At 36.9% G+C, this 15,290-nt stretch overlaps 1 protein-coding gene across 1 annotated transcript in view; it reads right to left on the bottom strand.

Moving 5' to 3' along the window:
- Positions 1-90: 90 nt before the first annotated feature.
- pde11a (phosphodiesterase 11a) overlaps positions 91-15,290 on the bottom strand; it is a 75,826-nt gene continuing 60,626 nt past the window's right edge. Inside the window, exons 15-20 of the mRNA XM_056388848.1 lie at positions 10,027-10,127; positions 9,723-9,800; positions 9,550-9,613; positions 9,066-9,140; positions 7,964-8,047; positions 91-3,623 (exon numbers count right to left, since the gene is read on the bottom strand). Of these exons, the coding sequence (XP_056244823.1) occupies positions 3,390-3,623; positions 7,964-8,047; positions 9,066-9,140; positions 9,550-9,613; positions 9,723-9,800; positions 10,027-10,127 (636 nt within the window). The 3' untranslated portion in view covers positions 91-3,389. The remainder of the gene's footprint in view (positions 3,624-7,963; positions 8,048-9,065; positions 9,141-9,549; positions 9,614-9,722; positions 9,801-10,026; positions 10,128-15,290) is intronic.

The following is a 15,290-nucleotide window of genomic DNA, read 5'->3' as shown; positions in this document are numbered from 1 at the left end:
AGAGAGCAGAAATCCCCCACCGCCCATCTCCCCGTCATATACTTTAATCCCTATTTAGGGTCAACAAGAGCCTGAGAGCTGTTTTTTTTTTTTTTTTGCTCTTTCGCTACCTACACTGCACTGAGCTCAAGGTAAACCACCACAGAGGAGTTTAACAGAGCCTGTCTTTTCACTTCCTGACAGGCTTTTATTTTTCTTTTTTTTTTTTCTACACACAAGCTCATTTGGGAGTCATCTTCACCCACACAGCCACCCACACACTGGCTTGCTGACGTCACCGCCACCTATCAACAACAGTAGAGCTCAGCCTTGGACGATGAAATTCACTGCAGCTATTACATCCCTCTGTAGCTTAATACCCAGGATTGTCTGGATGAATATATTGGGTATAAATAAGACATGAAGGATTTAGACTTGAACATATATTTATTTCTGATTAAACACTGTAACAGCCAGAGTTGTGCAATATTGATTACAGACTCGTATATTTGCAGCCAATTCCTATTCTCTTGTTAAAACGCTCCCTCTAATCTGACTACATCGTGCAGTTTTTCTCCATGACTTTAAATGTGTCTCAATGAAATGTGCTTATGCCTGTACTATTTCATTGAGAGATACAGTTTGTGTGTAGTGATTCATGTGTCCACAGGAGGTCAGCACTGCACTGGGAGAAATACTGTGTGAACTGGGAGGTAGAATCAATGGTGGAAGAGGAGTTAAGGCCCCTAAGTTAAAGTAGAACTACTGGGTAATAAAAATACTCCATTATTAGTGTTTTACTTTTATACATTGTTTCATTGGATTGTTGTTACTGATGCATTTAAGTATAAGTAGACTATTACTGTTGCAGTTGGTTCATTTTAATTGTATATAGCCTTCTGTTGGGATGTTTATCCCAGTTATTCATCTTATAAAATCATCATGTTTTGTATGTAGCATCTTAATCTGTGTAGTGGAGCCGTCAGATAGATGCAGGGGAGTGAAAAGTACAATATTTAATGTAGTGGAGTACTATAAAGATTTTGATTTCAGAATAAACCACAGCACATATAGCAGCATATTTTTTATTTAAACTCTGAACAGAAACATTGCACATTTGCCTTTTCATGCCTTAGGTTTCTTTCAGTTTAGCCCGCCATAAATAAATCCAGAGTCCAAACTGGGAGAGGAAAGAAGAAATACAAGAAGCACATTACATTGCAAAAAAGACAAGTAGAAGTTGGCCACATTTGGAGACCTAATAGAAAAATAGAACAGCGATATTCATAATTCACGTAACATGATGCAATAGAATTTAAGTCATGCATTTCCGATGAGATAACGTGTTTACTGATGAAGTTCAAAATACGAGGTATTTGTTGGCTCACACGTTTGCTACATCCTTAGCAAGTGGTTGAATCTAATACTGCATAAAACATGCAATTCAAAATTCTTCTGGTTGACCTCAATTCAGCTCTTCAACTAAATACAGTAGAGAATACAGATCCATGCCACACAATGTGCACAGTCACATTTTAAACTCCAGTTAACAAAGGTACAACACAACTCATAAGGCATACCCCTACCCCCAAAAAATACTTAGAATAATAATAAAATGAAATTAATAGCTTGTGACTAAATGGGCACTTCAGTCCTACAAGTCTCCGTGTCTCAGTCTTCTAGAGATTATAAAAGCTGTTTATGTAGCATTTGTGAGCGTTCAGAAAAGGCCAAAAATTAAATTAAAGCAAAAGTTTGACATTTTAGGAAATACACTTATTCGCTTTATGGGGGAAAGTAAGATGAGAAAATATCGATCTTTTACCTGTCCCTTAAATAAAGCTACAGATAGTTAGGTGTTGTTAGCTAGTTAGCTTGTAGAACAGTTGGAGAAACCAGCCTGGCTCTGTCCAACAGACACAAAATGCGCCCACCAGCACTTCTAAAACTCACCAATTAACACACTGAATCTCGTTTGTTTAAAATGTTCAAAAACTGATGTGTAAAAATGACTATTCAGTGTTTTATGAAGGCTTGTGTCTTAAACCCTGTCTTATGTCTTATGCCAGACTGTTTCCTGGATAAAGGCAACCAGTGGAGACTGCAAGAAATTACTGGCCATGGACAAGAAATAGTCCAACACATAACCCTTTGTAAAACAGAGAGTAGTCTTTTGTTCACTTTGGTTTTGTATGGATGAAAACAAAACGAGATAAAGTGTTAAATAATGAGTTTTAGAGTTGCTAGTAGGCAGATTTAATTTCTGTTTCCCCGTTTCCAGTCTTTATGCTAAGCTAAGCTAACCGGCTCCTGGCTGTAACATGTAACAGAGAGACATTAGAGTGGGATTGATCTGATCTGACTCTTCAACAGAAAGCAAGTAAGCATATTTCCAAAACTTATGATCTGTTCCTTTAGATGTAGTTTAGTGAGGATTTATATCACTTTGCTTTATGTTTCAGCTGTCAGTGTGAAATCAGTAGATAAATGTTTTTTCTGCAGAAATTAATGTGATACCAGAACAACTTCATCAAGGCACATTGTGTGTGTGTTTGTGTGTGTGACACGTGAGACCCTGCGTTTATAAAATTGGGCAAAATAGATTTCCATATGTATATAATGTGAGTGTTTTGTGTCTAACATGGGGTCGAGACAAAACTGCAGTCATTGGTTTTACAAATTATGGCAAAAATACGTCATGGTTCAACATGGATTTCCATACTATCTAAGAATCTTGGTGAGGAGGCCATGCATTTTTCATTAGGATCTTAAAACAAGGCACAGGAAGGGAGGGAGCGGAGCACTCAATTTGCATTGCAAGCACTGTCACAGGTCCTGCTGTTCCTGCACCCCTTTCTCCTTCAGAAACTCTACAGCCACATTACAATCCAGAGCTTACAGTTTTTTTTAAACAGCACTTGTAAATAACTCAATAGCCTATGTACAAATTTACAAAAAATATCTCTGTTACCCCAGACAAAATGCGAGCAACGAGGAGGTACCGAGAGCAAAACCAACCACAGTAGAGGCAAACATTCCTCTCCAATATTCTTCATGCCTTGTTGTGCCGAAAATCTGTGCAATGCCCGAAATAGTTAGTGTTAGCTCACTGGTTGACATGTTGACACAGTGGTTTGAGTTTCCTTTCTGACATGGTGTCATCAGCTGATTTGTAGCTGCTCCGACAAGCTTGCCAAACACAGCTCTGTCAGCCTTCAGCATGGGAAGACTGAGGGGAGCAGAAAAACCTCTATGATAGCGCCGCACTCAAGTCTAAAGCTCATCTCTAGTAGCAAAAAGCGAAGAGGAGCAGAGCCCAAGAACCTCTGCATGCACTGCACTGCCTCTGTTGCAGGCTGCATTTAAGAGGGTATAAGCCTAAGAGATCAGCTCGGAGGTGGCAACAGAAGCTAACTAACAGGTTTAGATGTTGTGCCATCAGCATCGCTGCTGCAGCAGGGTGTGCTGCCGGTTTTGGCCACAGTGCAGCTACTGGTTTCTGTGCTGTCGCCACTGCATGGGCTCGCGGGCGCAGAGACACTCTGCCCACGCTGTCTCTTCTTGTTCAGTTCCTCCCATTTGGCCCTGTTAGCTTTGATCATGTCAAGCATCGGCTGGAGTTTGGGATTTAACTTGACCAGAGTCTAGAGAGAGAAAGAGGGAGAAAGATGAGAATAAACATTTATATTTGCAAACGTCTGAAATACAGTGTTATAAACCATAATTTGATGTTTATACTGGGTTTAAATACTAAATGTGTGGGTTTCGAGTGAAGTGTTACTGGAAAAAATGAAATATAAAGGAAAAAACATCATCAGCATGAAAAGCAGCAGTCCCAGTTCATGACTCTAGTATATTACAATCACATTATGGTCACAGAGCCAAACATTTGTTTTTCTTAAAAAAAAAATAGCCTGTGATCTTTTCCCAAATAAGAGTCTCCAGTTGCAACGCTGGGAGGCTGTATTAACCACAGTGGTGCTTACAATAACAGCGCTAACTTGATTAATTAGCACTAAACACAAGCTACAACTGAGGCTATTGGGAGTGTCATTAGTTTTGCAAGTACTTAGTCATTAACCAAACTACTGAACACATTAAAAACTTGACATGATGATAGTGCTAAAGGAAATCCAAATCCAAATGATTATGGTTCCATTCAACAGCTTAGGAGATATTTCACTAAAAGCCACAAATGTCAACCTCATGGTGGCGCTAGAGGAAAGGTCAGGAGATCGCCATCAGGTCAGTAACTTTGCAATTTGAGAAGCATTGTGTTCTTTCATCCAGATGGTTAGAGGAGACCTTGAGGATTCGGGCAATACTAGAACAGCGATAAGTGTTGGATTTTTCAAAGATTTGTGTTTTTGTTTTTTTGTTTTCTCTTTTTTTTTTTCTTTTTGAAAAAGTGATGCTCAGCTTTGTGACAAGAGGCATAAACTGGTAGGCTATATATACAGTAAACTGGGGCTAGAAAAGCAGCACATTATTCATCAAACACACTATATCGGCAAAACAAATGAAACAAAACAAAGAACACCGGACTACAATAACAGCAACATACAGCCAGTTGATAGCAGCAGTCCATTAAATGGCTGCTCATTAAAGATTAGAGGCACATGTGTGACTGAGATTAGTTGCCTTTGTCATTTTCCTGTGTTAAACTGTAACTGTGTAACTGTTGCAGTGTAGTAAAAGCTGTCATCCAACATTTTAATAAATTACCTGGGAGACAGGGGGATTTTGTTCCCTCTGTTCTGCTAACAGCGTCTTCTGTGTCTATTGGATTTCCAGGGAAGTCTGTGTAATTAGTTACTGTTTCATTAACCCTGTTTCATATGGAAATATAACATGTGGGCATGGGTCCCACATTCGAAACAATAAAATCTTTCATTTATTCACACGCATATGTAGGAGTCGAATGGCCAGCCATTGCAAAAATGATTCAAGTACTTACTGTACACCTACTCTGGGGATTGTGTATTGTATGCATGAAAGGGAAATCATATCTGTTCTAACACAACTAATCACAGCTGTGAATTAACTCAGCTTTAAATGCAGGCTGGCAATTTGCAAATGCATTAATATTCAGCGGTTGTATTCACTCATTCATATGAACAATCAAAACACTTGCTCAGATATCAAGACAACTTTCCTGTCTTTATCGAAACGCCGCTGTCTGCTCACTTTAGCTCATGGGAGGTTCATTATTTGTACTAATATCTGACTTAATAATGCATAATATTGTAATTGCTGGAATGGTCGCGCTGCTAATTATGAAGCTCTTCACCTGTGATGCCGAAGAACATTAGAGCACCACATGGATTTCCATTTCTGTGATTTGAGATGAAGTCGATGCACATTTCTGGAGTCAGACTGCTTCAGCTCTGCTTGTTTGTTGAGTGTCTGCACACATCTGGTTCATATGTGTGAGCACTGTGCAGAGATGTAGAATTGCAATGATTTGTTTTGACAATTGAATAATTGCTATGGTTAGTTTTTAGCAAAAACGTCAAACATTGTGTTGTTTAATGAGATTTTAAATCAGTGATTTGGGGGTTTTGAACTCTTGATCAAACAAAACAAGCTATTTAAAAAATCAACATGGGCTTCAGGAAATTAGCATTTTTGACTATTCTCTGACATATGTTACAGTAGATTAATTAATGTATTACTATTACTTTTATTTATTGCTGTTATTACTGATATTATATTTTCAACATTTTTTCAATCATAGAACAGACAATCATACACAAAGGATGTAAGTTGGCTGTCCAGTAAGACTAAGTTATGAACAGCGACATTTAATTGTAATAATGTGTTTTATGTTTATCAATCTCTGTGTTTTATGTGGTGCAGCTGTCTGTCTTGAGAGAGATTTTCACAATTAATCAGGAAAATCACATGCAGATGAAATGGTATTAATACAAGATTAATTGATAATTATTGTAAAACTTTACTTTAATCTCCCCTATTTCATGTAATAAATGCTTTATAACACATCATAATGTAGTTGGATGCAGATTTAAGGACATTTCAAGTGTTCATTAATGTACAATATTTGTCAACAATTATAACTTCTCCTGTGAAGACAAATGTATACTATTACTATTATACTATTAAAGCAGTTATTACCGCTATTATTGGGCCTGTAGCCGTATTATCATTTATCATCTGTTTATACACCAGCATGTACTTATGGATGCCCACAGGAGGAGCTACAGTTGTTAACAAACACACGCAAATTAAGATTCATGTATATCTGCTTACAACTACATTATAGGGTGTTATAAACCACTTTTCCTCATTAATGAAATGTTTGTATACTGCTAAAGTGAAGCATTTCAAGCCCTTGTGTAAATGAGTGTGTGTTGATTGTGAAAATGTTCAATATTTGAAGCCATCATCACACTGCGATTGCATGTGTCCTACAGGCATGTAATTTTAAAGAACTACAAAAACCGAGTGCACTGATCATCTAATCTTTATGGATTTGTCTCGTCTGCAGGTTAAAAGGAGAGGATTTTTTTTTTTTTTACAAGAGAACAATTTCCCCCGTTCTCTGCGGTATGTACCCTCTGTGGGACACTGTCATTGGTGTGTGTGCAGCATCATTATTCCACTGAGGTAGAGTCAGAGGAAGGAGAGAGAGACTTTCATATGGTGGGGTATGAAGATGGAAGGTTATATAATGGGGGATTAAGATTCCACAAAGTAGCGAGCCACCACCAGGAGAAGGAGATCAGCGAGATCAAGAACGAGATCTCTTCCGCCCACGGACAAAAACCCTGCCGCCTCCGAACTTCCCTCTGTTCTCCCCCTCGCAAGTTTAATTGGCAGCAGCATGATCATGAGCTCCATATCTGCATTCTCCAAACATCAGCCTTTACATAAAGCAGTGTGGAGACAAACCCCCCACGCAGACAACACACACACACATACACACACACACACACACACGCCACTTTGATGCTTTTTATCTACACTACAGAGACGGTAAAAATGGTGAAACCAGAGCCCTGCACAGATTAGTCTGCTCAAACTTTTGACACTGATCCTAGGATAATTCAATAGACGTGAAGATGATCTATTGTTTGTTTTCTACTCATGGTGATTAAGAGTAATGTGTTTAATATGACAGCAGAAAAAAGGAAGGAGGTCTAACAGTACAAAAGCAAAGAAATCACCCAGTGCTGTAAGAATGAATGAACTATTTTATCCTTGACTCCTTTCACGGCTCCTCTTCTGTTTGACTTTCATGAATGTGCCTTCAACACGCCTCATCTCTTTACAGACCTGATCTCTTCAGTAAGTCAGCCTTCTTCTTCTTCTTCTTCTTCTTCTTCCTCCTCCCACACAGCCACCACTGCTGGCAGTGGGAGGGGCAGGTGAGTCTCCCTTGACGTCATTCAGAAGCACGCACACACGAACACACATTGCTATACCAGCGAGGACACTGTATAGATTTCCATTAATTCCCTCAAAGATAGTCACTGGATCTACTCTAACTCTGACCCTAATATTTGCTCTGCCGGGATCCTACAGTAAAATCAGCCTGTTTGTCTGTGTGTGCGTCTCAGAAGAAACGCATGCAGTCAGGAGTCAGTCCTTATTTCATTACTGTGCAGTGAAGCCCAAAGTACACTGTCTTACTAAGGGGATTTCACCCAACTAACATCACAGCTCTATTCACACACTCCACTACCTCTGAGCTTTCTTGCAGTCAGAAAGTGCACACTCATTCTACTCTGCTCAAAAGAACAGGATGAAACCTTGAAGTTCAGAGCTTTCAATAAAGCATTTCTTTTTTTCCAGTGAGAAATCTGTGGCTGCAAAGAAAGTTGAATAGTTGGTGACAGCTTCATTGCTGGCGTCAGTCGGGGGACAATAGCTGAGGAAGGACAGCGACTGCTGATGTCAGAGGCGGATGTGTGACAAGCGTGACACAATGAAGGCCAGAGAGCAGTGAAGCCTTGAGCGTTACCTCGTACAGCGGCGCACAAATTCCATCAATCCACTCCAGCTGAAGCCCTGGCAACTCATCCTTCCTGTTTCGATCAAAGATGGCCTGAAACACAAAAGACAGAGAGAATTTGTTTATGCCTGCATTTTTGCTCACACTGGAGAAACAAAGGAGAGATATGACTCTGCTTACTGTAAGGCTACAAGTCAGGTTTTTACAGTCCCTAAAGTGCTGCTGTTACTGCTTTGGAGAAAATTCTCCCTTTCTCTCACGACAAATGAGTTTATTTCATGTACATTCTCTATTCTCCTTCATTCTTCTGCAGCCTGAACTTGAGAGGCTCCACTGAGGCTGTGCTTCAGAGATAGTTACTGGGCTACGACTTAGAAGTTAATATTTAATTTCCAACACCCACACATGGAGCGGTAAAGGTTTGACACAAGCGGCAGACCAGAGGCTACTGCATTAGTTATTTCAGAGGGGAGGCAATGTGGCCTGGCTCGATTAGTCAACAGCCATTAATTGCAAACAGAAGCTGTTGGTTTTTTTTTCCCCCTTTAAGAACTTGCAAAACAGTTCAGCCTTCAAAGCTCCTCACTCAAACAGACAGGACTTTTCTGTTGAGGTGCTGTGGCTCAGAGCACAGTATGAATACATCAGGAATTAAGACAAATATCTTCATAAGGACCAAAGTCTGTCCCTGCTAATTATTATTCTTATTATTAGGCTATTTTTACACTCTCATTTTTATCATCTCTGCTGTCAGCAAGTCAAAGCTCGTAGAGCTCCACTAAACCAAAAAGCCTGTGTTTACAGCTGAATGAATAGAAAGGTCAGTATTTTTTTGAACCCTGTGCAGGAGGAGTTTTTTTTTTTTTTTTTAAGAATGATTGTTACACGGTCCACAGTTTTGCTCTTGGCACAGCAGCAAGGCAGCGGAGCGGTCAAGCTGACAGTACACTTTTCTCACACTACAAGACACGAGCTCTCATGTTTCCTACGCACTCAGTATGTTTGGAACTGCAGAGAAAACATATCTTCAGCATCATCAGCTTGTGGAGGTCATGGAGGTGAAACGAACAGCAAAAAGCACTAAACGAGAGATGGTTCGGCAGCTACTCACAGAGGGCGTGAGCTTCAGCTCTGATCTCTCTCTGTCGCCCTGCTCGAAGAACTCGCTGGTCACCAACTCTGCCACCTGAAAAGACAGAAATCATTAGTGCGGGAGAGCAACTAACTCTTATTTTCACCATCAATTAATCTGCCAGTTATGTTCTCAATGAATCAATTAATAGTATAGTCTATAGAATGTTAGGAAATTGTGGAAGACAAATTGCTTGTTTTCTCCAACTAACAGTTCAAACCCACAAATGTTCTGTTCTCTTAATCACATAAGACAAAGAAAAGCAGTAAATATCCACAATTCTGAAGTTGGAACTAGGGAATCTTAAAAAATCTTTTTCAGAAATTATCAAAATAGTTTTCTGTCAATCGTCTTCCAGTCAAAGAACAAATCATTTCAGCTCTAGGTGGCTTAGATGCTAAAACAGATCCAGGTTTCCTTTGTATTTTATACATATGGAGAGAGTTTACCCCACATTTCTCACCTTGCGTGATATTTCCCAAGGTTTAGTGACGGCACCAAGATCACATGCTGTCATCATCATGGATCTGAGAGGAGATCAAACCAACAGATTTATTTATTACTTGGTATTTATAACAGACTTAGCACAAAAAAAGTCTTAAGGAGACAAAGCTGTTGTTGCTGTGTGCTGTGTACCTGCACATGTCTCTATGAGCCTTCACGTTCCAGTTGTACTCTCCTTTGCTGACCAGCTCAAAGAAGGTGTTTCTGTTCCTACAGGGGAAACAAGAATATATATATATGCAGGTGTAAATTACATAAAATCCACAAGGGGGCGGTGTTACCTAAAAGAAGCCTACAAACCTACAGTAAACCTTGTCAAGAGGCAGAATAGCAGTCAGTGTGCTTCAGTGCAAAACAGTCACACTGAACTCTGTGGACGTCTGGCTAACAGAAGATTTAACAGTTTAATAAGCAGAGTGTGTTTAGCAGAACATACTCAAAGTAAAGTGTGAGGTCTGTGGCCAAGATGGACTGTTTCAACAGCTGCATGAGGTCGCTGTACTCTGTGGACGAGAGGTTGGAGAAGATATTGTGACCCTGTGGAGACAAATACAGACATAACATGATGAAGAATTGTCAGTTTTCTAACTGCACACAAAGAGTCTGAAATAACGCATTACAGTCCAATTACAGATGAATTAATGTTTGCATTTAGCATGGGTAACATGTATTTAACACAGCTTTATTTAAGGTAATCTTTTTTCATAATAACTCAATATTCAATAACAGCTTGACTGTCTTATATTGTGTCATTGATCTGTCACAACAGATCAGTTATTTGATTTGATTTTTACTCTCGATTATTAGCCTCAAATAATCCAGTTATCATCCAGGTTTGCTCACTATCTGCTAACTAACAGGTGAATGACTTAGGAAGTTAAGTTATAAGTTACAGATGAGAAGATTCCCACAATGGAAGGAGAAAAGTCATGTCTATGGCATAGGCACTACTTTCTGCTAATAATCCCACAATGCAATGCAAAAAAAAAAAGATGTGAAAACTCATGTGCAACACTTCAGCTGTCAGAGATGATGTATAAATAGTAAACTACTGGTTGATGGAATAGTGAATGAGTGAATAAGGGGGATGTTTTGCTTCTCCTACCGCGACGTGTCAAAAAGGGTTTCATGATGAAGGCCTGTTTGCACAATTAATCCTTAATGGTAAAAAAAAAAATGCAATAATCAAACTGAATGGATCTGTGCTTTGTGAGAAGGAAGCCAGCAGCTCTTAATAAGTAAGCAGCATCTTGCACTTGAGGCTCTCTGTCATTAAAACAGGCCTCTTCCCATCATGTATTATACATTCATTCACCACTTAGACACCTTCCTCTAGAGGATGGAGAGTCTGTCTGTGGAGGAAATGGACGATGAAGAGGTGATAACAGAAAAGGACCAGGATGAGTGGATGATAATTAAGCGCAACAATTAAAGAAGATCTTGAAAACTGGATGACCACCATTTTCCTTTTCAACACTGACAATTCAAGTCTGAAGACTGTCTCAGCACGCCAATGATTCCCTCCATCAGCTCGTGTGCTCCCATGAAATATTGAACTACGTAACAGCAGAGGCACAAAAGACTTCTCTCATTCTGTCACAACTGGAGCGCAAGAAGGAGGGAGGCGAGGAAAAATAGGAAGTGAGAAAGACGAGAGGAAACTGAGAGACACAAAGGGAGTGAGTGACGTTTAAAAGTTTACATTTTAATTCATGGTTCGTGCGGGCTGGTGGATTGAATCGTGAGCTTTCTCTTCTACTTGAATTACCCACACTATTAATTTATATGCTAATAGGAAAGCAGTAGTCCAACCCCAGTATCAACAGAAACCATTATGATATTCCGAGCAAACATTTGTCAGCTTACGGTGTTGTCAGCACCGTGATAATGAAGCTACTGGAACCTACCCCACTAAGCCTCTTCTCAGCTGCTCCCTCAAAATGTCTTTAATTACGACTTCACGCAAACCCAGTCACCTGGTAAAATGTCTCTCTCAACCAATTACCACCAAATCTATCGCCTCTGTAATTACTTTGATTTGAGGGCGGTATGAGCTATTTGTTTACTCGCTCACATTCAGCAGACATTGAGGTCTAACCCTTTTGTAATGGTAAGATGGAGGCATGAGTTACATTATATTTCAGCATTCAGGAAAATATGCTTATTTGCTGCTGTGCTGACGGTTAAACAGCTAATCTGTCTCTGTCTTGGAGTCTGCAAACCTTGTGGTGACAATGAGTCAGGGAAGTCGTTGCTCCCAGCACATAATATCCACGAAAACCATCATAGTATACAGAGGAAAAAAAGGATGTGGTATAGTAAGGCATAAAAAAGTGAAAAAACGTCATCGTAAATTAAGGTATAAAAATGTCAAAAACATCACAGTATAGTAAGGCATACAATATCATAAAAATGTCATGTTATAATAAGGCATAACAATGTCATAGTATACCAATGCATAAAAACATCTAAGAGAGTCATAGTATATTGAGGCATAAAATGTCATAATGTCCATATCACAGGGGGAACATGCAACTCCACACAGACTGGCCCCAGGCCAGGATTCGAACCAGAAACATTGGCAGTGCAAGGCAATAATTCTAACCATTGTGCTACATTGCCATAGGACTGTTATTGTGCTACCCCATCACAAAATCATAATATAGCAAAGGCATAAGAAAATCACTGTATGACAAGGCTAAAGAAGTCATAGTACAGTAAGGCATAAAAATGTGGAATAAACATCATAGTGTATTAAGGCATAAAAAATTGAAAAAATGTCATAGTATAGTAAGGAATAAAATTTCATGTTATATTAAGGCATAAAAATGTCAAAAAACGTCATACTATAATAAGGCATAGAAATGTCAAAAAACATGATAGTATAGTAAGACATAAAAAAGTGAAAAAATGTCATAGTTTATTACGGCCTTAAATTGTCAAAAAACATCAAAGTACAGTAAAGCATAAAAATGTAAAAAAAACAGTCATGGTATATTAAGGCATAAAATGGTTAAAAAATGTCATAGTATTATGAGGCATAAAAAAGAGAACAAATGTCATAGAATAGTAAGTCATAAAAATGTGAAAAAAACGTCATAGCATATTAAGGCATAAAAACGTCAAAACTTCATAGTATAATAAGGCATAAAGTGTTATATTATAATAAGGCATATAAATGTGAAAAAAACGTCATAATATAGTAAGGCATCAAAATGTCAAACAAAACGTCAAAGTATTGTAAAGCATGAAAATGTAAAAAAAAGTCATAGTATAGTAAGGCAAAAAAATGTCAAAAAAATGTCATAGTATAGTAAGGTATAAAAATGTCAAGAAACGACATAGTATAGTAAGGTATAAAGTGTCATGTTATAATAAGGCATAAAAACATCCAAAAACGTCATAGTATAGTAAGTCATAAAGTGTCATATTATAGTAAGGCATAAAAATGTCAAAAAAACGTCAAAGTATTGTAAGGCATAAAGTGTCATATTATATTAAGACATATAAATGTCAAAAAAACATCATAGTATAGTAAGGCAAAAAAAAGTGAAAAAATGTCATAGTATATTAAGACATAAACGTGTAAAAAAACGTCATAGTATAGTAAGTCATAAAGTGTCATATTATAGTAAGGCATAAATTTGTCAAAAAACGTCATAGTATAGTAAGGAAAAAAAAGTGATAAAAATTTCATAGTTTAGTAAGGTATAAAAATGTCAAGAAACGACATAGTATAGTAAGGCATAAAGTGTCATATTATAGTAAGGCATAAAAACATGAAAAAACGTCATAGTATATTAAGGCATAAAAATGTCAAAAAACGTCATAGTATTGTAAGGCATAAAGTGTCATATTATATTAAGGCATATAAACGTGAAAAAAACGTCATAATATAGTAAGCATAAAAATGTAAAAAAAACAGTCATGGTATATTAAGGCATAAAATGGTTAAAAAATGTCATAGTATTATGAGGCATAAAAAAGAGAACAAATGTCATAGAATAGTAAGTCATAAAAATGTGAAAAAAACGTCATAGCATATTAAGGCATAAAAACGTCAAAACTTCATAGTATAATAAGGCATAAAGTGTTATATTATAATAAGGCATATAAATGTGAAAAAAACGTCATAATATAGTAAGGCATCAAAATGTCAAACAAAACGTCAAAGTATTGTAAAGCATGAAAATGTAAAAAAAAGTCATAGTATAGTAAGGCATAAAAATGTCAAAAAAATGTCATAGTATAGTAAGGTATAAAAATGTCAAAAAACGTCATAGCATATTAAGGCATAAAAACGTGAAAAAAACGTCATAGAATAGTAAGTCATAAAGTGTCATGTTATAATAAGGCATAGAAATGTCAAAAAAACGTCATACTATAATAAGGCATAAAAATGTCAAAAAACATCACAGTATAGTAAGGCAAAAAAATGTCAAAAAAAAAGTCATAGTATAGTAAGGCATAAAGTGTCATATTATATTAAGGCATAAAAATGTCAAAAAAACGTCAAAGTATTGTAAGGCATAAAGTGTCATATTATATTAAGACATATAAATGTCAAAAAAAAACATCATAGTATAGTAAGGCAAAAAAAAGTGAAAAAAATGTCATAGTATATTAAGACATAAACGTGTAAAAAAACGTCATAGTATAGTAAGTCATAAAGTGTCATATTATAGTAAGGCATAAATTTGTCAAAAAACGTCATAGTATAGTAAGGAAAAAAAAGTGATAAAAATTTCATAGTTTAGTAAGGTATAAAAATGTCAAGAAACGACATAGTATAGTAAGGCATAAAGTGTCATATTATAGTAAGGCATAAAAACATGAAAAAAACGTCATAATATAGTAAGGCATAAAAATGTCCAAAAACGTCATAGTATAGTAAGTCATAAAGTGTCATATTATAGTAAGGCATAAAAATGTCAAACAAAACGTCAAAGTATTGTAAGGCATGAAAATGTCAAAAAAAAAGTCATAGTATAGTAAGGCAAAAAAAAGTGAAAAAAACGTCATTGTATATTAAGGCATTAAAATGTCAAAAAACGTCATAGTATAGTAAGGCATAAAGTGTCATATTATAGTAAGGCATAAAAGCGGGAAAAAAACGTCATAGTATAGTAAGGCAAAAAAAAAAGGGAAAATAACGTCATAGTATATTAAGGCATAAAAATGTCCAAAAACGTCATAGTATAGTAAGTCATAAAGAGTCATATTATAGTAAGGCATAAAAACGTGAAAAAAACGTCATAGTATAGTAAGGCAAAAAAAAGGGAAAAAACGTCATAGTATAGTAAGGCATAAGATGTCATATTATATTAAGGCATAAAAATGTCAAAAAACGTCATAGTATAGTAAGGCATGAAGTGTAATATTATAGTAAGGCATAAAAACGTGAAAAAAACGTCATACTATAGTAAGGCAAAAAAAAGTGAAAAAACATCATAGTATATTAAGGCATAAAAATGTCCAAAAACGTCATAGAATAGTAAGTCATAAAGTGTCATATTATAGTAAGGCATCAAAATGTCAAACAAAACGTCAAAGTATTGTAAGGCATGAAAATGTAAAAAAAAGTCATAGTATAGTAAGGCAAAAAAATGTCAAAAAAATGTCATAGTATAGTAAGGTATAAAAATGTCAAGAAACGACATAGTATAGTAAGGCATAAAGTGTCATGTTATAATAAGGCAT

Source organism: Seriola aureovittata, chromosome 11, assembly GCF_021018895.1.
Source record: "Seriola aureovittata isolate HTS-2021-v1 ecotype China chromosome 11, ASM2101889v1, whole genome shotgun sequence".
Classification (NCBI taxonomy): Eukaryota; Metazoa; Chordata; class Actinopteri; order Carangiformes; family Carangidae; genus Seriola; species Seriola aureovittata.
Note: the sequence above shows the minus strand (reverse complement) of the source record. Positions and strands in the feature narration are given on the sequence as shown.